At 39.7% G+C, this 26507-nt stretch overlaps 1 protein-coding gene across 1 annotated transcript in view; it reads left to right on the top strand.

Moving 5' to 3' along the window:
- The window catches only part of JAKMIP2 (janus kinase and microtubule interacting protein 2), a 32332-nt gene extending 8581 nt beyond the window's left edge, over positions 1 to 23751 (top strand). The window contains exons 2-21 of the mRNA XM_065734919.1: positions 1744 to 2013; positions 3242 to 3739; positions 4779 to 4988; positions 5651 to 5749; positions 7552 to 7698; positions 9744 to 9884; positions 10861 to 10917; positions 11828 to 11947; positions 12405 to 12533; positions 14141 to 14224; positions 14499 to 14561; positions 14863 to 14961; positions 16097 to 16195; positions 16516 to 16569; positions 17376 to 17441; positions 17794 to 17862; positions 18854 to 18931; positions 19812 to 20015; positions 20975 to 21040; positions 23648 to 23751. Of these exons, the coding sequence (XP_065590991.1) occupies positions 1885 to 2013; positions 3242 to 3739; positions 4779 to 4988; positions 5651 to 5749; positions 7552 to 7698; positions 9744 to 9884; positions 10861 to 10917; positions 11828 to 11947; positions 12405 to 12533; positions 14141 to 14224; positions 14499 to 14561; positions 14863 to 14961; positions 16097 to 16195; positions 16516 to 16569; positions 17376 to 17441; positions 17794 to 17862; positions 18854 to 18931; positions 19812 to 20015; positions 20975 to 21040; positions 23648 to 23656 (2421 nt within the window). The 5' untranslated portion in view covers positions 1744 to 1884 and the 3' untranslated portion in view covers positions 23657 to 23751. The remainder of the gene's footprint in view (positions 1 to 1743; positions 2014 to 3241; positions 3740 to 4778; positions 4989 to 5650; positions 5750 to 7551; positions 7699 to 9743; positions 9885 to 10860; positions 10918 to 11827; positions 11948 to 12404; positions 12534 to 14140; positions 14225 to 14498; positions 14562 to 14862; positions 14962 to 16096; positions 16196 to 16515; positions 16570 to 17375; positions 17442 to 17793; positions 17863 to 18853; positions 18932 to 19811; positions 20016 to 20974; positions 21041 to 23647) is intronic.
- The last annotated feature ends 2756 nt before the right edge of the window (positions 23752 to 26507 follow it).

Here is a 26507-nt window from a genome sequence, read left to right as displayed (position 1 = left end):
CCGGACTTACAACATGACATCTCTGTTTAGGAAGGACTTATTCTTCTGTTCTTAGTTAAAAAATGCAGGGTTTACTTCAGTAATGGTTTACTGTGATTAATTCAACAAATAATGAAAGCAAAAATCTAGCTCTTCATTAATAATATAAAGGATATGCTGAAAGAATGGCAAAGGACATGAAACTTATACTGATCAGAATTCTGCTCATTAATTATGAGCCCACCTAAGCCAAACAGCTATTAGGAAGTAAGTCACTTTATTAAGTGGAGTAGCCTAAGTTACTAACTGAAACAGTGAGTGGAAAGGATGGAAAGAGAACCTGGAAGTCATGCATCACAATCTCTTCTCTACCCCCAAGATTGCATCATGTTCCAAAACAGCTTCCAGGTTGCATTGTATTACAACAGGATTTCTTAAGTGCTGCTGCAGACAGCCAGTCTCACCACAATGTGATCTGCAATGTATATTCAATACATATTTCCACCCATTTTCCTAGAGTAGTCTGGAGCGGTTCTCAAGGGCCCCAAACCAACTAAGTTAATAAAGGACCCTCATTGCAGTCCCCTTACAGATCTGTGTACTTGGATCCATCAGCATACACTTTTCTGTGAATTAAAAGTGACTTTGTATAACAGTAGGCATAACTCAAGCTAGAAAAGAGTATCAATCTGTGTCAGACTGTGCATTCCAAGATTCTTGGAAGGGATATTCTGGAAGCAGCTTCAAGAAAGAAATTAGTCCACTTGAAGAGGTAAGGTGTGAAACAACTGATAGATCTGACAGTGAGGGTTACGCTATTTGATAGGTATTGTTGCTGGAAGCTCAATCATGTTGAGTTTCTTTCATTTTATAAGTCTGTAAGTGCAGACTCATGCATGGCCAGTGAATGACTGTGTGTGCTTTGTGCATTAAAGCACCTCTGAAGGGACTGATTTGGTCTGGGCATTGATGATCAGGATACATGGTGTTGGCACATCTTTGGCTGACACAAGGAATGCTCCTACAGTGGAGCAGAGATGCTTTCAAAATGTTACGGACATACCAGCTCGTCTGTGTTTTGATGTGCTGTACGTGAAGCTTCCCAGTCTGCACATCTTACTGATGTGCTTGTGTTTAACCTTACTGCATCAGTTTGGCAAGGTTGGAATTTTCTCCAAAATTTAGCTGACAGGAACTGTTGGTGTCTTTTTTGTAAAATGTCAAAGGAGACAAATTCCAGCCTGATAGGGGTATTGCATATAATTTTTATCTCTGCTTCTGCAGAAACTCAGAATGCTAGTGAGAATTTCAGTGCTTTTCTCTTCCTGTGGCAGATTGTAGTTGTGTGAAAGCCTGAGTTTGGGAGGCTTGAAGGGGTGCAAAGGATGGGAAGCGTAAGATGAAGTGATTGCTGATAGAACCATCAGACTAAAATGCCTGTTCCATCATGACCTCAGGCTGTAAGACTTGGGTGAAATGACTCGTCTTCTTCAGTTCTGTAGTCTCAATAGCTTTAGTCTTTGTTGTAAACCAATTTGTCTTCTTTGCATGGTGTACCTTTAAGAGAAATGGGGAAGAGTACATATGGAATCTCTACTGTGTCAGACTTTCATGCAGAAGCCTGGTTGTGCTGGGATCTCCCTTGCAGGTTTTCAGACAAAGGCTGCAGTGTTGGAGAAATGAGCTATCCTGTGTTCTGTAACCATGTGAACTGTCATGCTGCAGTATCCACTGACAAATAATAGTATGACTTATTTCTTGCAGGGCTTCCAAAGCATCTGAGGACAGAACCTTAAGGAATGCCATGCAGTAAGCGCTAAACAAACTAACACTGAAAGGATCAGAAAAAGATGGCAGTCTATATTTGAAATAATTAAACATATGGACACTTGCTGATAAGAAATCATGTCAAAAAAAGGACGTAGCAAGGGCGAAAAGCCTGAGGCACTGATTGTAGCCTTACAGGCTGCCAATGAGGAACTCAGGACCAAGCTAACAGACATTCAAATTGAGTTGCATCAGGAGAAATCTAAGGTGAGTGAGGGTTTGGTTTTAAACTTGTGTCTGCACTGAAGGAAGGAAACATGGAGAAACAGTAATGCAGAGATGCAGCAAAACTCTTATCTTGAGCAACAATCTGATGTCCTGCTCCTTAACTGGAAAAGATTTCATTTTACTGAATTACAGATTTAAGAAGCCTCTGGCCTTCTAGTGGAGCAGTATGCCTTTTGTAGCATCTTTGACTGTGTTCCAATTAGTGATTTTCATCCTATTTTCATGCTATCCACTCAGACTGTTTCTAACTATACTATTAAAAAAAACTTTCCGGTGTCTAGAAGTTGTACAGTGTTGCTGTACTTAAATGACTGCTTATTTCAGCAAGATATATCTTTATTTCGAAGTTGAGTGAGGTGTTCTTAAATGTATAGCATGAAAGTCTGTATGGACCCTTGTAATCCATCTGCAGTACAGTCTAACTCTGTTACATTCATTAAGGTATGTATGCGTTCTTTCAGGCTTGTTCGGGTACCAGTGGTCTTCTGGCATTTCAGTATGATACCTAAACTTGCTTAAAGTCAACTGCATATCACATGTGCAGGTGCACAGAGTTGTGAAAGTGCTCAGGGATCTCTAGTTGCACTTAGGGATATATTAGTTTAAATGTACTGAAGGGTGCTCTGGAACTTTGATTCAAAAACTGTGGACAGAGAACGCATAAGTTGTCTTTAAGGAAGAGCAGTGAAGAACAACCCTAAATAAAGTCAGCTATTCCATCAGTGTAATGACCACTGAAGCACGCTTTTTTTAGGTTGATGTCCAAGAGCTGACTACCTTGAAGTTTCACTTATGAGTAAGAACATCTACAAAAGATGTTTTGTGGATGTTCAGATTTGCACCTTACCTCAGCGGAGATCCTATAGAAACACAGTCATCTAGTTAATTGCCTACAGTAATGAAAGCTGTAGGAATCTGGCTGTTGCCAAGCCTGCTACATTTTCTGAGGAATGTGGCTGAAATTGATAGTTGGGTTAGAAAGTTGTTAGACAAATACACAAGGGAAAACTGAAGTATTTGTCTTCAGTAAAGACAGTGCGTATCTAAGTGAGGACTTCTGGAGCCAGCCCATATTTTGTTGTAGGAGGATGGAGGAGCAACTAGGGTCTGCAGGAGAACCTTATTCTGACATGGCTGTGTGTCTGAGTGAGCTTGTTTTGATAACAGTATCTTGGTAACAGGTGACTTTCATTTTATTTCAACTTAGATTGCTAAGCTTGAAAGAGAGAAGACTCAAGAAACAAAGCGTATCCGTGAAGTGGAGCAGCGCAAGCAGACTGTGCAAATCACAGAGCTAAAAGCCAAACTCCATGAGGAGAAAATGAAGGAGCTGCAGGCTGTGAGGGAGAACCTCATCAAACAGCACGAGCAGGAGATGACACGGATGGTGAAAGTCCGAGACAGTGAAATCCAGCGTCTCAAGTCAGCGTTGTGTGCACTGCGGGATGGTAGCAGCGATAAAGTAAGGACAGCGCTGACTATTGAGGCTCGTGAAGAGGCCAGAAAACAGTTTGACTCTGAGCGCCTTAAGCTTCTGCAGGAAATTACTGAACTTAAGTCTGCCAAAAAGCAGGTAGATGAGGCCTTGAATAATATGATCCAAGCTGACAAGATCAAAGCAGGTGATCTTCGAAGTGAGCACCAGTCCCACCAGGAAGCCATTTCTAAGATCAAATGGGAGAGTGAGAGGGACATTCGCCGCCTGGTTAGTAACTCTTCCCTGCACCAAAACATGTTATGTGTTGTCTTATGCTGTAGCAAGTTTGCCTCCTTTGCTTTCCAGTTTTTTGGTGAGTCATAGAACTCTGCAAAGCACCTCGGTCTGTAGAAGTAACCGAAACCTCTTATTGCCATATCTCAGTGGCAGATAGCTCACAGTGAGTCAGAGCAACCAATGGGTGGGCAGCTAATACCAGAGTAATGGTGATTGATGCACTACATCAAGAATTGACTTGCTGAGATGCTAATGTGTCTGCCATGCAAAATGTTAGAAGAAGAAAATGTTTACATCTGCACTTGGAGTTATTAGTTTCTCTAACACTTACGTTGGTGCCCTAAAAACATTAAGCCATGGCAAGAGGAGTGATAACTTTTGCTTTGATCTTGCCATAGCATTCAGTAAGTACTAGTGAGAATGAGTAAAATGAGGCCTATACCAGTAGTAGTGCAAGTGGCTATGTTTTTGTATAGCTAGGGTCCTGGGCCTGCTTGCAACACTGGAAAACTTGGCATGAAAACTGACAGTTCAGTAAAAGAAACAGTGGTTTAAACGGTGTCAGGAGTGGTGTTTTTGGGTCACACACTCAAGTAGTCTCTCACAATGGGAGGGGAAAAATAATCATATAGTAACAAGTAATAAAAAACACTGAGGTAAGGATACTTTAGAAAGGAGGAAAAAGAAGTTAAAGTAGAAATAGCCTCCCTAGTTTTATTGTCGAGCACAATGTCAATATAGCATGGAATATCGCTTTGGCCAGTTTGGGTCAACTGTCCTGGGTATGTCCCATTCCATTTTGCATATCACATCATGCTCAGTTTTGCTTTGTGTAAAGCTGTCAGAGCTGCTACTGTGATGGTGTGCAGTGTGACTGGCACCTTGGAGCATATTGTTTTGTAGCCTATGTGGTATGCACAGTTCACCTAACAGATTTAATTTGTGAACTCTAGTAAATTATATTAACTATATTCACCAAGGCTGAAGTGCTTTTGCTTTTACACACTAACATTGTTGTTTCTCTTATCAGATGGATGAGATCAAGGCTAAAGATAGGATCATATTTTCCTTGGAGAAAGAATTAGAGACACAGACGGGCTATGTGCAGAAACTACAGCTGCAGAAAGAAGCTCTGGATGAACAGCTTTTCCTGGTGAAGGAGGCAGAGTGTAACATGAGCAGTCCCAAGAGGGAGATCCCAGGAAGGGCTGGAGATGGCTCAGAGCACTGCAGCAGCCCTGTATGCAGGTTTTACAGACTTCTACACAACAGAAACACGCAAATTTCTCTTGCTTAAACATTGTCTTGGCCCCTGGGAAAACATTAAATAGTCAGTATTGCTATGGAAGTATAAATCCCTGAATGTAAGTGGGAAGCCTGCCTTTTCAAAAATATCCAGAAGTATGGGAAGGCCTGCAGAGAGCAGGCTGTGGGGAACCTAGGAGACTCAGGAGTACTTTCTCTTTCTGTCTTGCCGTGTTGTCATATTTCCACTCGCGTACAAATGAGGAATAAGAAGGTAAAGGCAATTAATACTGAAAGGGATGTTTTTACTTTTTCCCCTGACTTAGTGGCCTAGGAAATAGAAGCAGTATATAGGCAAAATCAATTAGAGCTAGCTTTTTTTCTTCCCCCCAGAATAGTAATAAAAAAATGAGCATCAGGATCTCTTATGTTTTAACCATTAAAATGTTTTTAACCTTAATTTTTTCCTAGAGCTAGATGTTTTCTTCCCCCCCCTAAAAAAAACATTTTTACTGAAGTGTTTGTTGTTGTGAAAACAAATATCACAAGCAAGAAATGATACATGTTAAGATGACTGATATGTAGCTTTGGGTTATTCTTTTCCCAGTGCGTATTCTGAAGAGTCAGTAATTGTGTTGTGTTGTTACTGATGAACAGGACTTGCGCAGGAACCAGAAGAGGATAGCAGAGTTGAATGCTACAATCCGGAAACTGGAAGACAGGAACACATTGCTCGTTGATGAACGAAATGAACTGGTATGCAAGTTCTCCACCATCATACAGGGGAGGCCAGGAACTGTAGGGAATACAAGGAGAGGAGTTTCCAAGCATGTGATGAATGTCCATTTTCCATCCATCAGGCTAGTCACCTGGGACACTTAGGGTGGCCTTTCACTCCAGAATTAAACAGAAATCTCAGGAGTTATATCAGGACAAAAATTACAGTGGAAGAGTCTTTTAGGTTCTTGTGTGACTAATTACATTCCCTCTTCAACCTTTACAAGAGTTTAGGAGCATATAACAGTACATGGCAGTATATGGGGAGATGATGCTTGTCATCTATTACTTGAGAGAAGACAAGAGTCAGATATAGATATAAAAAAATCAATTCACTGTTCATTCTGTTTTACTCTTAGGTGGTGGTACTTGTATGTTGAAGTTAGTGCCCTTGCTTTTTGACCACTCCAGAGTTTCTTCTTCCATAATCAAGAATGGGGATGGTGAAATTCAGCTTGATTGTTTCTGTTGTTATTATTTTATTCCTCAGATAGGAGTCCGACTGCACTCCTTTCATGTCAGTGTGGCTGGCTTGGTTCTCCTCAGTGTTAACTTAATACTTACAGAATTATGTTGAGTTTATATTAAAATGTGTTCACGTAACTTTCTTTGATTACGAAAAGCTCTCAAACCTCAAATTTCTGCACTACTGAATAGCTTGTAGCCGTTGCATACAATTCAAGTCTATTTTTGCACAAGAAGAATATTCTTTTTTTAAAAAAAAAGGGGTTCAAAATTCTGTCTTACATAATGTGGCTATAGTGAATACATTTTGTTAAACATGGGCAGGAACTTGCTGGGAATACCATCCACTTTCAGGTACAATCAAACCAGCAATAGCTTTTGTCCTTCTTAGGGTAAGGCAGATAGTTTTGCTAACAATGATGCTGATGGAGGATGTAACCACTTCATATTGGCTCCTCCCTTTCCTGTTAGCAGAAGGGATCTTCAGGCACTTGCTAGCTTGCTTCAAGCAAAATCAGTGGGTAAGATGATATATGCAAATATACTTAACTGTCCCTAGCAGCTACAGGAAAGCTCTCACAGTCCTTTCTACAGCAGAACTGCAAGGGACAGGAAGCTCCCAGTGATGAATGGTAACAGAGGTGGTTCATGCCTTAATTAAGATGATGTGCACCCAGATTATCTACTTCCTTATTCTTCCCTAGAAAAAGAAATGTTGTGTACTAATGCTCAGTTTTACCAGCTGGAGTTAATTTTGTAGAGGAGAAAAACTTGATTAAGACTAGCTGTACCAGTAATGGAACTGTGAAAGACGCTGTTAAGATATCTTTCTGTTTGACAAGTTTGTTGTTTAAATGATGTCTAGTCAACACTTGTTGACTAAAACAAAATTCACTGTGCATATACATAAGTGCCTACATAAATTTGTCTTTTGTTGAGAAAGCTCATGAGTTTCTTGAAGACAGAATGCAGGTCTTAGTTTTCTTCACAATTTTTGCAGCAGCTTTGCAGTTATTTGGTGGTGCATGGTGTTGCTTCATCTCTTTGTATGAGTTTTCCCATAGATAAAACCATCTTTCAGTAAAAATGTGCAGAAGGATGCTTTGAGATTTGCAGATAAAAATAAGCTTATGGAAGCTGTAAGCATTGACAGGATTGCTTTGCCAGTTCCATTAGATCATTTTGCTTGATGTTTTAGTGTGACAGTAGTACAACAGGGAACTTAAAAATACTTCTAAAAAAAGAAAGGAAAATACATCTTTTATTTGGATTACATGCCATTATTAATTGCTATAAATCAATTGTTATCAATTCAGCTGAAGCGTGTCCGAGAAGCTGAAAAACAATGTAAACCTCTCCTGGAAAAGAACAAGTGCCTCACAAAGAGAAATGATGAGCTGATGCAGTCTTTGCAGCGCATGGAAGATAAACTTAAAGCAGTCACTAAAGAAAATATAGAAATGGTTAGTATTGGAGAGAGAAATACACATTACTGCATGATATATTTCTGTTTTGTTGGAAATGTTTGCACAGTGAATGTGTGTACATAACAATGTGTGCAGTGTTATTGCAGTGTTTAGGCTTGTACATAAAAGGCTTACATAACATTGTCTATTATGCTTACATATGCAGCATTTTTAAGTGAATGCATAAAATCATTCTTTAATTTTTGGGGTAATATTAGATTTATGAAACTGAATTTTAAAAAAGTAATATGTATTGAATCATTCTAACTTTATTTTGCATCTGAAAAACAAAAAGCTGATAAGAGCTAGATTTTCAGATAGCCTGATGTTCATCTTTGTGCGTGTTCCTGTGAAAGCTGATGATGGCAAAGTAAAGTTCTGGTCTGCCTCTGAGCAGAATCCACATGCATTGATTTTACTTTGCCATTAATTAAAAAAGAAAGGAATTGCAAGTCTTCAGTTAACATATGCAAACACGCTTAGCAGCCTGCAGGTTTGCATCTGTCAATGGTCTACGAACTGGTTTGGCCCATTTCTGTGACAATTGGTGTGGGGGAGCCATGCCCCAGGGAAGGGGAAAGGGGAGATGGGCCTAGGAACAAAACAGCGGCAATGATCTGAGGAGGAAAGCTAATATACTAAATAAGATATCAGAAAGCAAAATAACACAACATAATACAATATAATTGGAATTGAAGCTAATAAATAAAGTGAGCAAGGGAGAGTGTCCGATAAACCGAAGGCCTTACGCTAACGCTGAAGGCAGACGGCAGTGAGCACCCACTGCTGAGTGGATCCCAAAGGAAAGAAAGCGTCCCGTGACTGCAGACAGTTTTTATCTTTCCCCCTGAGTGTAAACACGTAAAAATGCAAAGCATCACACAGTCCTCTGGGGAATGTAGTTCTCTTCTGAGACAGCTATATCCAGAACTATTGATGATCCATGGAGCTGGAGGATTAACTCTTAAATTCTTAATGCACTACATGATGTTATGATGTGGAATACTAATGCCAAAAATCATAAAACCATGACCATGTCTCTGGCTCACAGTCAAGGCACTCATCTTGAGCAGACTGACAGTTCTGCAGTGGATGCAGCTATCCTGCTGATTCGATGAGATGATCAGATTCACTTTCTGATCTTTGAGAAGGAAGGTTTTAGTGCTACAAGATTAATCAGTTTTAAGACTCTGCAATTCACCTCTGCCCAGGAAACTTAGTGCAGACACCACCACTTAGAATTCTTTTTCCACAGCAGCTGTGGATCACAAATCACAGCCTCTTGGCCTTTCTCACAGCAAGCAGAAGAGACTGGAATGTTGTCATGCATTAGATGTCAGTGAACAGCGCTACTGGTGCATCTGGGCACACATGGCAACTTAGCTCCACTATCTGCTCTTCATAGTGTAGATGCTCAAATTATGCAAGTTAACAGGCTGTGGGTGGCTGGACTAATATTCTTGGTCTGTAAGCATATGTGAGAGAGGAGATGCCCAGAGCAGGCAGGACACAGAGTTCTAGTTAAAATAGTTATGGTGCTCCTTAATGTGATAATCCTCTTCTTTTGGAAGGATATGTGTTTTTCACAGAACGATAATGTCCAATTTCTCACTGTATGTGGTCACTTGTGGGGTATCAGCAAGTGCGTGGGGTCATGGGAACAGATGCTACTGGGATATACCCTGGACATGTAGAGGGTAAATGTATTTGCCATGTGGTGGGTATCTAGATGCATATGACCTTTAAGGGCTGCTGTAGAGGCTAGATTACCACAAAGTAAGTAGAGATTAATCTTTTTTGTTCTGCTTGAAGAACTCAGCCTTACTGTGCTGCTTTGTTGTTAAGTGCTTGGAGGTTATAAAACTTTTGTAACTGGTATTATAAATTATAAAATTACAAGTTACACAAATTTTGTAGCAGAAGCATATTTAATAATGTCCTTACATTCTAGATGAAGAACTATGCTTAATTTATAACTGAAAGTTTATATTTTCTTTTAATTGTTGGCTCTTATTTTATCTGTGTCTTTCTTCTTACCACAGAGAGAAAAAATGACATCACATCCTCCTCTAAAGAAACTAAAATCTCTCAATGACTTGGATCAGGCTAATGAGGAACAAGAAACTGAATTTTTAAAGCTTCAGGTCATAGAACAGCAGAACATAATTGATGAGTTAACAAGGGTACGTCCAGACCACCGGAAAATAAGCAGCAATTCCTGCATGAAGTTAATTACCATTAGTATTTCATATTATAAATAGAAATCTGAGATTTCATATCTTCCTTGTTCTTAACATCTGTGTAGTTTTAGATGTCAGAGTATGTTGCTGTGGGTTATTAACTGCCTTTTTAATGGGGTGTTGCCCCTGCAACTTGGGGGTGCAACACTTGTGTGTGAAGTGAGCTGCAGAAATGAACAGACTACAAACAGTGGAGCTCAGGAACATACACGCATGTTCACAAGGCAGGGCTATGACAAAGTAGCTTATGAGGTAATTAGGCTGCTATTGAAATGTTTTCTTGAGAAGAAACGTGAGGCACACAGTGCAGTGCCCTTCGTGTGCTGGAAAAGAGCATGCTGCTAGACATGGTTCTCTAGTTCTTTTGTCACATCCTTTAATACTGGCAATCCCTTTTTCAGCTTTTCAGCAATCCCTTCTATGCATAATGTTGAGAGGTGGGAGAAAGATACTCCAAAGCAGGCATTTTCTTCTCCTAAGGCATCGTTGCTGGAAGTGATGAAATCAACACTTGCATCTTTTAATAACTGTGAGACAGGCAGCACCACCTTTGCAGTGAGGGCAGTTTGCCTCCCATTCTAAACCCAAACGGGTGCCCTGCAAAAGCCTCCCGGTGATTTTAACAGGAAATCAATCAGTGTCTGTTGCCTGACAGCCTGTCAAGGCAACTGCACGACAGCAGGGGCTTCTTTTCTGCTATTCCCTCTTCCCTTCGAGTGATTTTTCAGCTGATACACAGACAGTTTTTTGGATATGAATCTTTACTTCTATCTGGAATCATATTCCTGCTGGAAGGTATAACAGTCAATGGGAAAGCAGTGATTTCTTTTATCTGTTGGTCTGATCTTCTGGGGCTGCAAGCAATAGAAGGTGGAGGTAAAAATTTTGAGTCCAGTAACTTTTCAATCTCACTTTCCAGGACAGGGAAAAACTCATTCGTCGCAGAAGGAGTAAAAGGAGTTCAAAACCAATTAAGGTAAGAGGAAAAAATATGAATTAAAAAGGATAATATATGCAAAAGTTTATTGTCATTGTCTGGTTTTTTTGCCAGATTCAATTTCTGTGTTTAGGATGTTGTAACTTGTCAGCAGAAGTTAAAAATGTTGCCAAGTACACGTGAATCTAAAATGCTCATTCATCTATTGGCAGCATGCTTAGTTTATGAATAAGTTTTTAAATGCTCATCTCTACTCTGAAAGCCAATCCAGCATGTCAGGCACCTCAGCTTCCATAGGACATGACTCAGTTCTCACTGGGATTGGTGAATTCAGTTACTGGAGAAAGTGAGACGTATAGCCAAACTGTGTAGTGTTAGCAGTATCTTACAGTGTGTGGCAGTTACTGTAGGACTGGGAAGATGCGTGGGATAAAAGTCACCTTAAAGAAAACAACCCTCAAATTATCACAGAACTAGTGTTAAGTATTAATGTAGCACTTACTCATTTTCTTGAGCAGCAATATCAGTGAGAGAAGTGTTGAGATATTCAAAATATCAGCAGTGTCCCTGAGAGAAGGAAGAAGTTCCCCATTCTGCACTGTGGGTGATTCCTTCGTGGTGTTATTTTCTCACCTCAGTCTGCATGTTGGCAGATGTCTTCTGAATGGCTTCTATTACGTTTTCCAAGTTTCAGGCTGAGACAGATCCTCAGTTTAGTAAAATGAATCGGTAGATTCATGTTCTCCACCAGCTCAAGACCTAATCTTCAGTACGGTTCCCCTTGGATTTGGTTGGAGGTGGTAAATGCAGGGGTAGCAGATAGCTCTTTTCTCATATCTTGCCTTTAAAAACAACTGGTAGGGAGGCTTGAAACTAATCTTTCCCCAAATTAGAAACTCATACTGCCCATTTTTAGGCAGATTCAGAAATCATGTTTTTCCTTCTTTAGAGACATGTGATAGATACAGTTTTGGGGTATGATGATGATTCAGTGGACTCTGAAACATCCTCTGTGGCGTCATATAGAACAGACAGAACACCAGCAACTCCAGATGATGATCTGGATGAGGTAAGACCTTACTCTATTTCCATAGGCAGGGTTTTGACTTCCAAAGCAAGTGACCAGGTGCACCATGTTTTTATTGCTGCATATTGAATGGCAAGTTCTTCATTAAATTTGGTATTATTTTCAGGTACCTTATGTCAAAATACTGAGGACCTCTCTTGAAGTCTAGTCCATAGAGTACAGCTATGATTTCATTGTAATCTGAAGAGACGTTTTCCCTCTTGTCTCTCAAGAAAATGAACTTGTCCTGTTTCTTGTAGCTTGAAGACATATAAAAAGACATAAACATTCTATAAATTGTACATTCTTGTTACTACTTGTTACAACAGGATCACCATAAAAGCTGTTTTAAATCAAGATTTGTAAACCAACTGATGTGTTTAACAGGTTACACTTGTGTTCTCTGCTTTGGTGCTGCTGTGCTGTCTAGTGCTTATGTGTGTCCTTTCTCCTTCCTCAGAGTTTAGCTGCGGAAGAATCAGAGCTGCGGTTTCGGCAGCTCACAAAGGAATATCAGGCCCTGCAGAGAGCTTATGCACTACTGCAAGAGCAAACAGGTGGTGTCATAGATGCTGAAAGAGAAGCCAAGGTCAGTATCAGTCTGAGTTAAAGCTTTTCATTACCATTGGAACATCTTGATTTCTTAAAGTGGCACGCAAGGAAATGGAGATAGATGTCTGTTGTGGTTTTGTGGTTTTGATGCTGGCATTCCACATCAGAACGTCACGCAGGCAGTTAAGGAGTTAATGCTGCTGGGGAGCAGCAGAGGGTTGGAGCTCCGCATTGGACACCAGGCCCCTAAGCTCTCAGATTTGGTTTGTCTCTCTCAATTGTTCAATTGTATTAGATTTACTAAAGTTACCGTTCCTTCTCAAATTGTGCTGTTTTTTTGTAGACCCATCTATTTCCTCCATCCCAACTCTGGAGCTCACAGCTCTGCTCGGTCGGCCACGTGGCCACTGACGGTGCAGTTTTTTTTCTCTCTCTCTCCCTTCTCTGTCTCCTTTGTGTCACTGTCATGGATGACACCATGACAGTGTCCGTTTCACTCATTGGCTGAGTATATTTCAAGAGAGTGATGATTGAAGATGGGCACAATTGCTTTGTTTACAAGGGTCTGTTCTGTGGTTGAGCTCCAAACCCCTGCATTTAGGCAATGTCAAAGCAGACAGTTCTGCGTTTTGGCATGGAGTCACAGGAGTTCTCATGTTTTGCCTGGGTGTGAAGAGGTTGGATTTGTACATGTAAGTGGAGGCCTATGCTTTTTTACAAAGGCATAAACTGAACCAATTTCAGGAATACTCATCTGAATGTTTCTAGAAAGATACAAGGGTTACATTCAAATTTGCATGTGATGCAGATTACAATAAGACTTCCAAGGCTAAAAATGTCATCTGTCTAATAAAATGATAGAATAATTCAAGTTGGAAACAAGTTTAGGTGAACTTCAGTCCAGCATCTAGCTCAAAGAAGTGTTAGATGTGAGTAGTACCAGGTTTTTTTATCACTTTCAAGTCAGTTCTTAAAGACCTCTCAGGCAGTTCTGATCACCTTTTTACTAATTGCTTTTATGTAATTTGGGTATTGTCCTTGTAGTAGAAATGGTCAGTCAGGGCCTGAAGTGTTGACTGAGCACGTGTTGGGAAGGGAGGGCCAACCCAGGGGAACTCAGGTGTATGCAGTGTACCTGAAGGGCTGGAGCCAGCATCCACCTCTTCCCAGCCCTCATTTAAGGGGTTGGCATTGGAGTTGAGTGTATCTTGCTGGAGTTCCCTGCCTACTGGAGGCCTTCCAAGGGTAAACAGCTTTTTTCCTTTGTGTCTGCATCCATGGCTGCTACATTTGGGTTTGTCATCATTTGCTACAGCCTAGGACTTTGCCACCCCACTACTATTGCTGTGCTTTCCATTGCATTATACCATTGCACTCCCTGACCTTGTGTTATACTACCCTAATTCAAGACATGGCAATTAGACTTGGTTGGAGAGAGGGGGCTGATCTGCTGCTCTGTCTCCTTATGCCCTCTGTATGAATACGTGAGGTGACACAAAATATTGCAGAGCTAGAATCTCATTTTGTGGAAATTACTCATTTTGTGGAAATAACAGTGTAGATCTGGGCTGCTTTGTGTTTCATTTCTATGTTAGTTTCACTGCTGTTTTTGCTGTTGTTTAATGCTGTGTTTGACTTCAACAGGCTCAAGAGCAGCTCCAAGCTGAAGTCCAGAGATACAAAGCCAAAATAGAAGATCTGGAGAAAACTTTAGCACAAAAAGGGCAGGTAAGGGCCTCTTTATATGTACTATATTATTCCTGTGTTGGATCTTAACTCCGTTTGGAATATACCTAGCAGTTTCATTATAGGCTTCCCTAAGATGTAATGTCTCTGTGTAATAAACAGGCAGGTATAGTGTGTTCAGAAGCCTTGCTAAAGCTTGCTAGACTAATGTGCTGTAATTTTTAATCTGCAATTTTTGTGTACAACTTATACCTGAGTAATGTGGCTTCAGTTTTCAGTAAAAATGCTTCTGTAACAGAACTGCTTCATCCAACAGGACTCCCATTGGGTGGAAGACAAACAGCTTTTCATTAAGAGGAACCAAGAGCTTTTAGACAAGGTACGTTCCTGAGTTTTGAATGTCTGGAGAAGAGGAGGCTCAGGGGAGGTTATCGATATCGCTCTATAACTACCTGAAGGGAGGTGGTGGTGAGGTGGGGGTTGGCCTCTTCTCTCTTGTAAAGTAAATAGTGATAGGACTAGAGGGAATGGCCTCAAGCTGTGCTAGAGGAGATTCAGGTTGGATGTTAGGAAATATTTTTAGTCCGAAAGAATGGTCAGCCTATGCTGCCTGAACTATTACTCAACAGATACTGTTTCGTGTAACAGTCACACAGATCGTGAATTTGTGTTTCTATTAGATAGAGAAACTGGAAGCAGAAAACAACCGTCTGCAACAGGAGCTGCAGGATGCCCGGGACCAGAATGAGCTGCTGGAGTTCCGCAACCTGGAGCTGGAGGTGATGGATGAGCTTCTGACAGTAGAGCTGGTAGCAGATGAAACCAGTGCACTCACACTGGATACCAACTTTAAGTGGACACTAGCATTGTAGAGATATAATAGAGTAACTAATCACTCCAAGTATGTCTGTGGTCTGTGGAAGCATGTGGGCTCTAAGGTCCTGGGAACAGTAAGCTCCATACTTAACTTACTTCAGTCTGAGTTAGATGCGTAGTGAGCAAAGGTAATCTTAGTTGAACATACAAACAGCTGTGTATGTTTTTTCTGCTACTTTGGAGCAGTCTGTCGGCATGCTTTGTTCTTATTGCTGGCCAGAATCTATTCAAATAAATAGAAATTAATTGAATTTAAATGACCTCGTAAAACAAGATTTAAATCCCGTCCTCAGGGCTGCATCAAAGTTGACAGCAAAAATCTCTGCTGACATCCAGTTGTTTGCTTGTGAAGTTTTTTTTTTTTGTGGGACTGAAGACTTGAATTAAATGTTCACAAGATAAAAGTGTATATGAAAGTGAAATTTGGTCTTCTGTGCTTTCCTGACTGACAAGAGGGATGTGAAGTAACATCTTCAATTTATTTTCCTTTGGTCTTTTAAAATGAACCGAGTATTTGTAGGCTTTATGAAAGGAAGGTGCATCAACAGCTACGTTTATCAATTTTCTTGAACTTTCCATGAATAGTAGAACATATGGAATATGAGGATGGGCAAGGATGTACTCTGTGTCCTTGTAGTAGTCTTAAGTAAAATACTTGCTCAAAAAGGGACTGTTAGCAGCAGCGTATAGTTGTTCAATGCTTTACTGAGCAAATCACATTAAATGACACTTACCCAGGTGACAGCCTTCCTGCTGACAGCTTGCAAAGATAAATAATTCATCAAATAATGTGCTGTAAAATGATTGGGTTTTAGGATCCTATGCCACTCTGCATGCTCTTCTTAGCCTTGAGTCCTACCATTTGAATTTACTAGTACTAGTCAAATACTGATGTAATATTTCTTTCTTTTTCTCCTACTGTGAAGAGACTAGGTTTGTGGAGCATGGTATGTAGAGTAGCTGTGGCACGTGTTGAGTTCTCTACATGTCTCATTTATTCTAGTATGTTCTCTGCTGTTTTCTCCATGAATTTCTCAGGAAAGAGAGAGACGGTCCCCACCTTTTAATCTCCAAATTCACCCATTTTCAGACGGTGTGAGTGCTCTACAGATATACTGCATGAAGGAAGGGGTTAAGGTAAGTCAGTTTCATCAGGCAGGACTTCCTGCAGGAGTGGTTAATGGTGTCCATGTAATCGATTACATTACTGGAGTTATTAGCAAAGATTAAATTTTAAGCATTTAAACAGTCTAATGGAACTTGTTTGACAGATGGAATTGGACTTGTAATTTTCACTATGATGATAAAGCCTGGTGCAAAAGCAGTTGAAATTTGTGTGTTGCATTTCCATGGGATAATAGAAAATGTTTTATCTCAATGTTTTTTCATATGTTGGCATTATTTGTCCTTCCTGATAAAAATGTACGTGCTGTGCCTTTATCTTTTTTTGTTTGCAGGATGTCAGTATCCCAGACCTTATAAAGCAATTAGACATCCTAGGTGATAATGGGGTAAGTTCAGTGGAAGATATTTTCTGTTTTCAAGCTACATTTTGTACAGAGGATAAGTGAAATCTGTAATCATGATGATTATTTTCTAATGTATTTGTTAAATTATCTAATATCAGAAGTGTTCCTTTAAAGAATATATCTCTGTAACTTAAGCACTTTGTGCAGTTTGTGTAATTGGAGAACACGTGATGAAGTAGCAGCTTTAACAGCTGGTTTAGCAGTCCAGGAAGAATGTGTGTCCGAAGGCCAGTGACATTTGGAACTGGGCCTGACTGCAGTCAGGAAACTCAGCAAAGCATGTGAATTAGTTTGGCAATATAAACCCACCATGCCTTCATTTCATCTAGGATTTCTCTGAAAGCAGTTTCATAAATAGTCAAGAAATAACAAATGCTCTGTGGCTTTTTAAGTAGGCCTTGCTGCCCACTTTAGTCATCTGTGTAGAAGATGTACCTGTGGTCAATGCTAGATATGCTTTAAGAAAGTGTGTAAGAAATAGAAAAAGAAGGATCATGATTATCTCCACATGTAGTGGCATAAATTAGCCTTAGCTTTTCTTTTTTTTAAGTTAGTGGAAAACTGGCTTAACAAAACTATCACAGAAACAAATGGGTATAACTTTAGATTTCTCCTAAGGTGCAACAGTATGAAAACATACAGTCAGTCCATAGCATGCAAAGAAATAAAGCAATGTTATTTTTATGTTAGCAGACCCTGAATATTTTTATATAGACCTAGAGTATAGCATGGATAATCTGTGTTCACATAGGGAACTAGTACTAATATTTTTTACCCTCTCTTCATAGAATCTAAGAAATGAAGAACAAGTGGCCATAATTCAGGCTTCCACTGTGTTGTCTTTGGCAGAAAAGGTAAAATGTGCACTTGCTTTTCTCAAGTGTCATCTAATGATTCATCTAACGCTGTAAATTTTCAGCTCTGTTGCAAATCAAACTTTCTAGTATAGGAGGCAATTCCTTGGATAAAGAAAACCCTGCTAGCAGTATTTTTATACTACTGTGTATCACCTAGAGATTTTGCAAGGATAGGAATACCTTAATGTAATCACATTCTGCTTTAGCAAGGTGCTTGGGAAAAAATGTCAAACTTACCAGACACAAGCAATGTGGTTAGAATAGCTGGAAATACAGAATAAAATAAAACATTAAAGCCTGTGTACCTGGAAAACACAGCAGGTTACAGCTCTCATTCTCTTGCCTCCAGTGGATTCAGCAGATTGAGGGAGCTGAGGCTGCTCTGCACCAGAAGATGATGGAACTTGAAAGTGATATGGTAGGCAAATGTTCTTTAATAGACTTTTTGGGAATGTCACATTCACTTGGTGTGCCACAAAATAATTAAAAACTGGTCTTTTGGCAAACCATGTATGGAGGCTCTCCCTGATTATCGATGAATCCATAAAGCTACTGGTCAGTTCCATATGCGACAGCAGAATAACAGGAAGAGAAATAGCTGAGGTTTGAGAAGTTTTTATATTAAGATAACTGTTTATTAGAAAATACAAAGACTCATGCTGCTTGGTGATTTTCAGAGATGTTTGCACTCTTTGCCTTATAATATTAACAGTCTAAATTGGTAGTTGTACCACATCTTATTCTATACCAGTAAGTGGAAAACAAATTAATCTTCATGTTTTTACTTCACTATGCTTTTAAACCCGTATAATCCTGAAGGTAAAGTGCTCACATATAAACTAAACTTGCTACAGTACTTCATGCTGTTCTTATTCTAGTTAGTGGAAGTAATTTGAAAAAAAAGCCTAACAGTGTGAGTTGGACCGTCCATGTTCAAGTTGATGAAGCTTAAGGTAGGCTGAGGAGTTAAGAGCAGCATCTTTCTCCGAACAATGCGTTCGTGAAAACACTTAATTCCTGATTAGTTTATTGAACTCTCACACTTATTCCAAAATAAGAGAAACCATAAAAAGAGTTGTTCATGACTACAGAGCTGCTATCTTTAGAAAGCTAACACACAAAACCGTGGCTTCTACTACTGAAGTAATTACTAAACAATATTACTAAAATCAGCAGAAATTATAGATTTAGTTTTATGATAATACATCTCTTCTACATAAAAAGCAAACACAGCTGTTTTTCTTTCCTACTTTTCTAGCTGAGATAGACGAATACTAAGAACTTTGCAGTGTCAGCTGTGAATCAGCATTCTAGTCCTGCCCAAGTCAGATATCTGTAGTTGATTTACTCTAAATGCTTTGGGAAGTTTTATTAACTCATTTTTCTGTCCAAATGATCCTTTGTTATAGGAGCAATTCTGCAAAATAAAAGGTTATTTGGAGGAAGAATTAGACTACAGGAAACAAGCTCTTGATCAGGCATACATGGTATGTACAAAGGGAATACTACAGTATATGTTGGTCAGCACTGTGGCGTGACACAGGCTCCAGTTGGATCAGGAAGGGAGGTTTTTGCTTTCCTCTTCCTATCCTTTTTCTGACATACTACCATGCAATCTGCGCTGCTTCAAATGGGCACATAGGTTTTGTATGTCATAAAAATGCAGAGCACCTGGAGTCCAAAACTCTCCTGTCATCTAAAGGCAGATGTTGTTCATTAATTTCAACTTGTCCAAATGGAGTCAGTGCAACCAACTAGAACTCAGTTCTGGAATCTTAGATGGCCTGTTTTCTATATGCCATAGCAAGATGATAATGTGCTGCAAAGAGGAAGATTCCCTGCTGTAAAACAGTGCTGTACCAAATTCTTATTTATAGATCTGGTAACTGGACATACAAGTTCAGTGCATTTGGTTTGTCAGTTAATGGCAATGCTCACTGACTAGTAGGAATAAGACCAAAGTAGTCTGGCACTGACTTTCAATCTTTCTTCGCTTGTTGGAAAATTTATTTTATTTTTAGCACAGTGGGTAAATTTTAGAATTGAAGTATTCATCTTTTTAATTACAATTATAAAATACATATGAAAGTTGAAAGTTCTATCCAACTCGTGATTATCTCTGTAACTACTTTAAAAAAAAAAACTCACCAAGAGATGTCAATAAAAATGAATGTTAGAATATGGTGAAAATGAGTGCTTTTTTTATTTAAACAGTAAGTCATTTTGTAAGTTCTGCTTGTCACGTTTTTGCACACTTGAGCACAGGGACCATCATGCAGGTGCCTGAATCTGCCACAACTCCCTGTCCTTATTTAAAAAAAAAAGAAAGTTCAGTCTCTAACTGGCTTTTGGTGTTGCATCGACCAGAGGATCCAGGAGCTTGAGGCCACCTTGTACAATGCTTTGCAGCAAGAAACGGTGATAAAGTTTGGAGAACTGCTCACTGAAAAACAGCAGGAAGAGCTACGGACAGCAGTAGAAAAGCTAAGACGCCAGATGCTGAGGAAAAGCAGAGAATATGATTGCCAGATTCTTCAGGAGAGGATGGAGCTGCTCCAGCAGGCTCATCAGGTAAAAGAAAAAAGAGCTAAGCACGTGCAAATCTATGCAAGTGTAAGAATGAACGCTCAGGCCAAATTCAGGCAAGCTTCAGGTCAGGGGCGTGCCTGGCCTTGTCTCCTATGTTGTTTTGTTCTTTGTGTCTTTACTGTGCACATTAGCCCTTGATATTAGCTTGTTGAGTGTTTTTTGGAATATTTTGAGTCTGAAAATTCTAAACCAAAACAGTTTTCATTTATAATTCTGTACAAATCTAACTTTGTAATAAAAATGGCTGTCACTAGATATTTGGCTTGCCTCAAGAGTAACTATATGAATTGCTCTGGTGCATGTTACGTAGAAGAGGTTATCTCTTTCCTGCCACTTCTGGATTTCTGCTGGTTACTGGCCACCTGTCTTAGGCTCTGTGTCTTTTTTCATAGTGTGTAGTTCTGTGTGATCCTTTTTCCCAAGTTTCTGTAGTTTAACTTGTAATACACTTTTTGTAGATGTATCTAACTCTGCTAAATACACATCATGGGTACGAGTCAGGTGTACCTAGTTCACCACAGAATCAGTGTTTTCATAAAGCCATAAACATTTAATATTTCACACCTAATAACATTTTAGTCCTTTTTAAAATATATTGTACTGTGAGAAACATTAATTTTAATTATATTTCTAAAAGTATTATTACAATTGCATGCTTTCCATTTACCATGGGATTAATAAAATCAGTACTATGGAACAGATCCACCACTGACACTAATTTCCATCATTTGAGGATGCAGTAAGATGCATCACTTTGAGTTGTCATATGAGGTGAAATCACTGTTAGGCAGAGGTAGTGCCTAGAGTTGTGGTCCTCCACAAGTTTATACCTGACAGAGAAGTGGATTTGTTAATTTCTGGTCTTTTAGCACTTTTAATGTTAAGTTGCTTTCAGCTGAGCAAAGTTACTGAGTCTAGTTGCTTTCTTTTCTAATTTCCAGAGGATCCGAGATTTAGAAGATAAAACTGACATCCAAAAGAGACAAATTAAGGATCTGGAGGAAAAGGTTGGTTTTGTTTTGCTTCTGAAGCAGGCTTGTTTTGAAAGTAATGACCTCATTCTCTTGATCTATGTGGATTTTTTATACCAAAGTCAGCTGTACGTTTTAATGCTTTTCTACTGTGCCTTCTTTTCAGTTTTTCCTTTTAGTGTATTCTAACTTTAATCTTAGAGTCTCCTTCACAACTAACTGTTCCATTTTAGGAAATAAATGCTGACTGCTTTTATTATGGTGAATGATACTGGGCCAAATGATGAAACCTTTATTTGTCTGTTGAGATGTTGTCCTGGTCTACAAGGGGGTACATCCATTAAGGCAGGGTGATGCTAGTGAGCAGGAAGAACTGAATGAAACTCAGTGAAGGTACAGAGATTGTCTTTAGGGAACTCAGGTTCTAATTCTGTCTTGTTCATTGAAGCATGCCATTGATTATCTAACACGAATGTGGTACCAGAGACTTGCTTCTAAACTGACCTGTCAAGGAATTATGTTTTCACATTGTATATACAAGGAATACACATTTAGAAATATATACAGATCTATGCTGCTTTTTTTTTCTTGTCACATTAAGTAGTCTTAGGTTTTGATAGATTAGGAAGGGTTGTGGAAGAAAGATCACAGTGTGAGCACAGCATAGTCCCACCATTGATGTATTTTCTAGAAGTGGCATACTGATGTAAGAGATCTCCAGTGGGAGCTTTGCCCGTGTAATCAAATTAGTGAATATCAGTGTACATACGGAAGCTGTTGTGTGTGTACAGGATGATGGCTGTAGTGCCAATGAGTGCTTTCAGTTTGTATGTATGTTCTGTAAGTGAAACAAATGAATTCAGTATAGAACAAGGTATAGTTCCAGGTTATTTCCAGCACAAATGGCAGGCACTGTTTTTAACCTACTTTAAAATACTACCCGTGCTAGTTTCAATGTCCAGCTTTGTGTCTTCCATCAACCCAAGATGGCTTACAGTGACAACTATATCTCAGGCTTTTAATATGGTGCTAATTCTAATTTACCACCAAAATTAATGGCATCCGTTTGTTTTCTAATCCTGGAAGGTAATGTGTCTCTTTGAGATCAAAGTGGGGAAACACAGTGTATTCTGAATGTAAAACTGTTTTACTTGTACTTCAGAGAGCACAAAGAACTAATCCTTGTGCTTACAATGCCATGACTTCGTATTTTTATGCGTCTTTTTTCTTCTGCAGTTTCTATTTCTATTCTTGTTCTTCTCTCTTGCCTTTATTCTTTGGCCTTGATGTCAATGTGCCTCTTGGTAAGGTAAGACTACATTATTTTTCACCTCAAAGCTAGTATTTCTTGCCGTGCTGAGAACCAGACCCTTGTGTGTTCCTATATATGTCTGCAGTCAGGGAATCTGGAAAGTCGTTGTCAATTTGTAATAGTTCATTGTGGGGAGTGGTTTAAACACTGCTGGTTTAACAAGTAGGATTGCAGCCAGACCAACACCGTCCAACATGCTTGTCAATGAATTGCCAAAGCTTGCTAGTGATACCATGCCATTTGTAATTGCAAAAACTAAAACCAATGAGAACTTCATAACATCAAACAGTAAAGAGGATAACAGGTAGAATTCAATGTGCCATTGATATCTCTGGTTCTTAGAACTACCAGGATGAATATCACTAGGGTGATCTTTGCAAAATTGCTTGATTTCCACTGGATGCATGTTGACTTTGTTAACCTTGTAAGAGACTTCAAACAGATCTATGATAAAACAACAAAAACCCACAGTACCTCCTTGAAATATACTTGGGGAACAGTTTGATAATGAAAACTCTTTGCTTTGTTAGAGCTTTCCAGTTTGTCTTTTAATAGTCCCTCAACTCTGAGAGCAAACTGGGATACAATTGTGAATGATTCTGGTTTCTTTCTCTGACTGGATTAGCACAGCACTCATTGCTGTACTTTTGAGATTAGGAAGGAGAAGCATTTGAAACAAGGACAGAATGTGTGTGAATGAAACCATATGCAGCAATATTTAGCATCCAGACCAGAATTCTTTAGCTCTTTCTGGGAGTTTACTATCCGCATTTTTTTTTTCTGTGCTTGTGAGCATACATACTCACTTGTGGTCACATAAGGAAGTCTGGTCTTTCACAGTTAGTGAGTTTTACTATGTTTTACGCTGAGGAAGCAAAGAAAAATCAAGCTTTTCCCTGTGTTTCAAATCTGAAACCCAGAATTCTTTTCCATATATAGGAAAGATTTCCTTAAATCAGGAGCAGCCTGCGCTTGACTCACTGCTGAGTTAGGCACAGTCCAAGAGTTGCAGTGAAGCCTCAAACGTATTATCTGCTGTCATACCTGGTGAATTTTAGGCAACTTTGGTACCAGAGTTACTGAAACTGACTTTTTTCATGGGCTGATATGTAACTACTTGCCTGAAGATACCTGTGGGAGCTTCTGCTGACCAGAGGGCTGTACTCTGTAGGGTCCAGTAGACAGGAAACAGAAGCAGTCTGTCCAGTGAGCTGGTAAGGGAAGCAAAGATCCTTTCAGCTTTCTGACTGATAGATTCCATTTATCAGCTGGATAGATGGGCAGAGAACTTATCAATTATCTGATACGGATGTTTTTTCTTCTACTTTTAGAGCACCTGACCACACAGATTTGTCCCTAGAAAGGCAAATGCTTCCAACTCCCCCAGTGAAGAGAACATTGTTTACACCTATTTAAAAAAAATACAAATGAACAACCTGTAGCCAAGACTGCAACCACCTTGTATTTTAAGCCATCACTCAAGATTCATTAATGGACCGTTCCTGTCTAAAGCTATGATATATGCTGCATCTAATGAAATTCTATGTGTTGAAATTACAAAAAGGGAAGAAAATATAAACTATGAACCTTCATCACTAAAGAAAAACTTAATGGGAATCAGCAAGGCTCCACTTCCAGCTGATCAAGTCAGAGTGTGTCTTGGGCATGGAACCAAAGTTACAACAGGAAAACCTATCCCTGCTGTGCAGGGCAGTCAATTAAATGTGACCCTGTCATCCCGCAAACAGATCTTAAATAAGAGGAAAGAGCAGGAGAAGCACTTAGGATGAGAGATGCTGACCATAAACTGTTTGGTTTGAACTGACTTTCTCACTGCAGGGAGATTCTTTCTCTCTCCCTTTGGTTTTCACCTCAGGAACAATGACAGCTGCAATGTGGGGGCAAAAAAAAAAAAGTGTTCTGGCTTTATTGCACTATGGGTGGGATAAGACACCATGTTTTGTAATTAAGATCATTAGGAGGCACCATTCTACATGGCAGAGGAAAGGAAAATTCAGATGTTGAGCATAAGGAATGTTTCTGATAGAGTTGTAGCCTTGTCTCTTCATAGACCCTGCATGAAGAAAAGCCTGTCCTTTGTCAGGTACTTTTCAGACTTCCATACTTGGTTTCACTGAAAGAATAATGTACTGAGGATCTCTGGATTGAACCTACAGTGCAGCTTCTGAGAAAGAAGATGATATGTTCAAGGGGAAAGAAGCAATCTCCAGTGTCCATGTTGTATGATCCACAAAGCATCAGCTTTCAGATATTTTGTTCCAGCTTGGATCCTACTGAGCATAAGGAACCCTTTATAAATGTTTTGGTTTGGCTTGTCAAACTAATTTTGTTAGCTGGCTTCCTGACCAAGAACACATTCACCAAATAGTGGGGAAAGCCGTATGAAAACATCTTTATTAGATATGAGAAGTAGTATCATTAGTCTGTTTAGATTTTTCCATAATTAAGTATGACTAGAAGTCATTTCCATTTAAAATCATTACATATATCTCTCATGAAGAAGTATGGAACCCGGTCCTGGTGTCTCCCTAAGGCACACGGGGCCCTCCCAGCTGCATGTCCCTTTAGTCAGTAAGAAGCAAACCCCAAGGAGAGCTGACACCTGCAACAAACCCTGCCAAGCTTCTGTGTCTGCTGGAAGCAAATCTGCATCCATCTTCCCCTTCCTCATGGTGTGCTGTATGAGCTAGGTATGGCAATGCACTTCTCTGTGTTTCTGTTTTTACCTCCCTGGAAACGGAGTCTTGCCTGTGCAGACTTTGGGTTCCTGTGGCAGAGCTTATTTGAGCTGTCTTCTATAATAGAGCCTTAATTTCAGCTGGGAAAAAAATGGATTTCCATACAGCAATGCAAAAGACAGCCTGTCCATTAGTTAAACCTTCAAAAGAGGGCTCACATGTTCCAAAGTTTACACACACAGGATCTGTGTACCAGAAGTTTTAAAAGTGCTTTACAAAGAGTCTTGCCTTTGCTTGTTTATTTTCACAGATGGAACAACTGAGGCACAGAGCAATGAAGTAACTTGCATAGCAACTCAGCAGGGCAAGAGCTATTCCTCAGCTGTAGCAGGAATTAAGTTCATCTAGTACAGGGGATGCCTGCTCCTCAGAGATACTTTGGAGCCAGAATAGCTTTCACTCATGATTGTCCATAGATCCAACACTGGGCTCTGTTTATCCAGAGACTGAGAACATCCTCATTTCTTGCATGTCTGGAAGTTGTGTTGAGCCCTCAATTAAAGGTTAGCAGCTACTCACAACTTTCTGCTCCTTAAAATTAATTTAAGTTGTGAAATGAACAGAGCTTCTTGAAGTCTTGAAGCAGTCTGTTTTAGTCAAGGGGTTTACTGAATTCTGCACTAGCTATGTGTTTGTTAGCCCCTTATTTATTTTTTAATAGGCTTGTAGGCAGGCAGGTATGATACATGAATGCTGGTACATTGCATGCTTTTATGTTCAAACTTTTTCCCTGTGCAGAAGGATCGATGGGTAAGGTTGTCCCAAACATATCACCTGTGCTTTCACCTGCCAATTCAGTCATGCATCTTTGGAATCAGCCCCTTTGAGAGCCTCCTCCCACACCTGTGACGCACTGGGATCACTCTGCAATTTCTTGTTAACTGCAGAAAGTTTTTTTTCCTGTGTGGTTATTCCCTCTTCCCTTTTCCACTGCTCTTTTTTCCTTGCTGGAGCACAGGTTCATTTCGTACCACTTGGCTGCAGTAGTATGTGGGAGGTAAATGGAAGCTGGAAACTCTTCCGTTGACTTCATAATGCTCAGCTCATCTTCAAGAAGCGTGAGCAGCGCATGTTTTCCAAGGCAGTGCCATAACTTCCATCTCGGCTTTGGTTTAAAAAAATGAGTACTGAAAATGTTTGTTATAGGCAACCAGGGCAGCAGCATAGCACAGGTAACACTGTCTAGTTTTAAAGCATACCTTGCTGATTTTGTGACAGACTTTATTTCAGCCCTCTGAACAGTGCTGTGCACATCTACCACTCATTTCTCTTGCCTGATTTCCCCCCCTTAATCTTTCTTATTACATACGCATGCAGGTGCTGCGTTTCCAAGGGTTTAGGAAGGGGTAGGAGGTGGTAGAGCATCGGCAGATTACTGTGGTGTGACATATAAATGGTTGCAAACTTTAGGTAGTTGGAGTCCCTCCATAGA

This window comes from Cyrtonyx montezumae, unplaced genomic scaffold (genome assembly GCF_038088225.1).
Source record: "Cyrtonyx montezumae isolate F1298 unplaced genomic scaffold, pur_monq_1.0 scaffold_18, whole genome shotgun sequence".
NCBI lineage: Eukaryota > Metazoa > Chordata > Aves > Galliformes > Odontophoridae > Cyrtonyx > Cyrtonyx montezumae.
The sequence above is the reverse complement of the archived record's forward strand: the minus strand, read 5'-3'. Positions and strand labels throughout refer to the sequence as shown.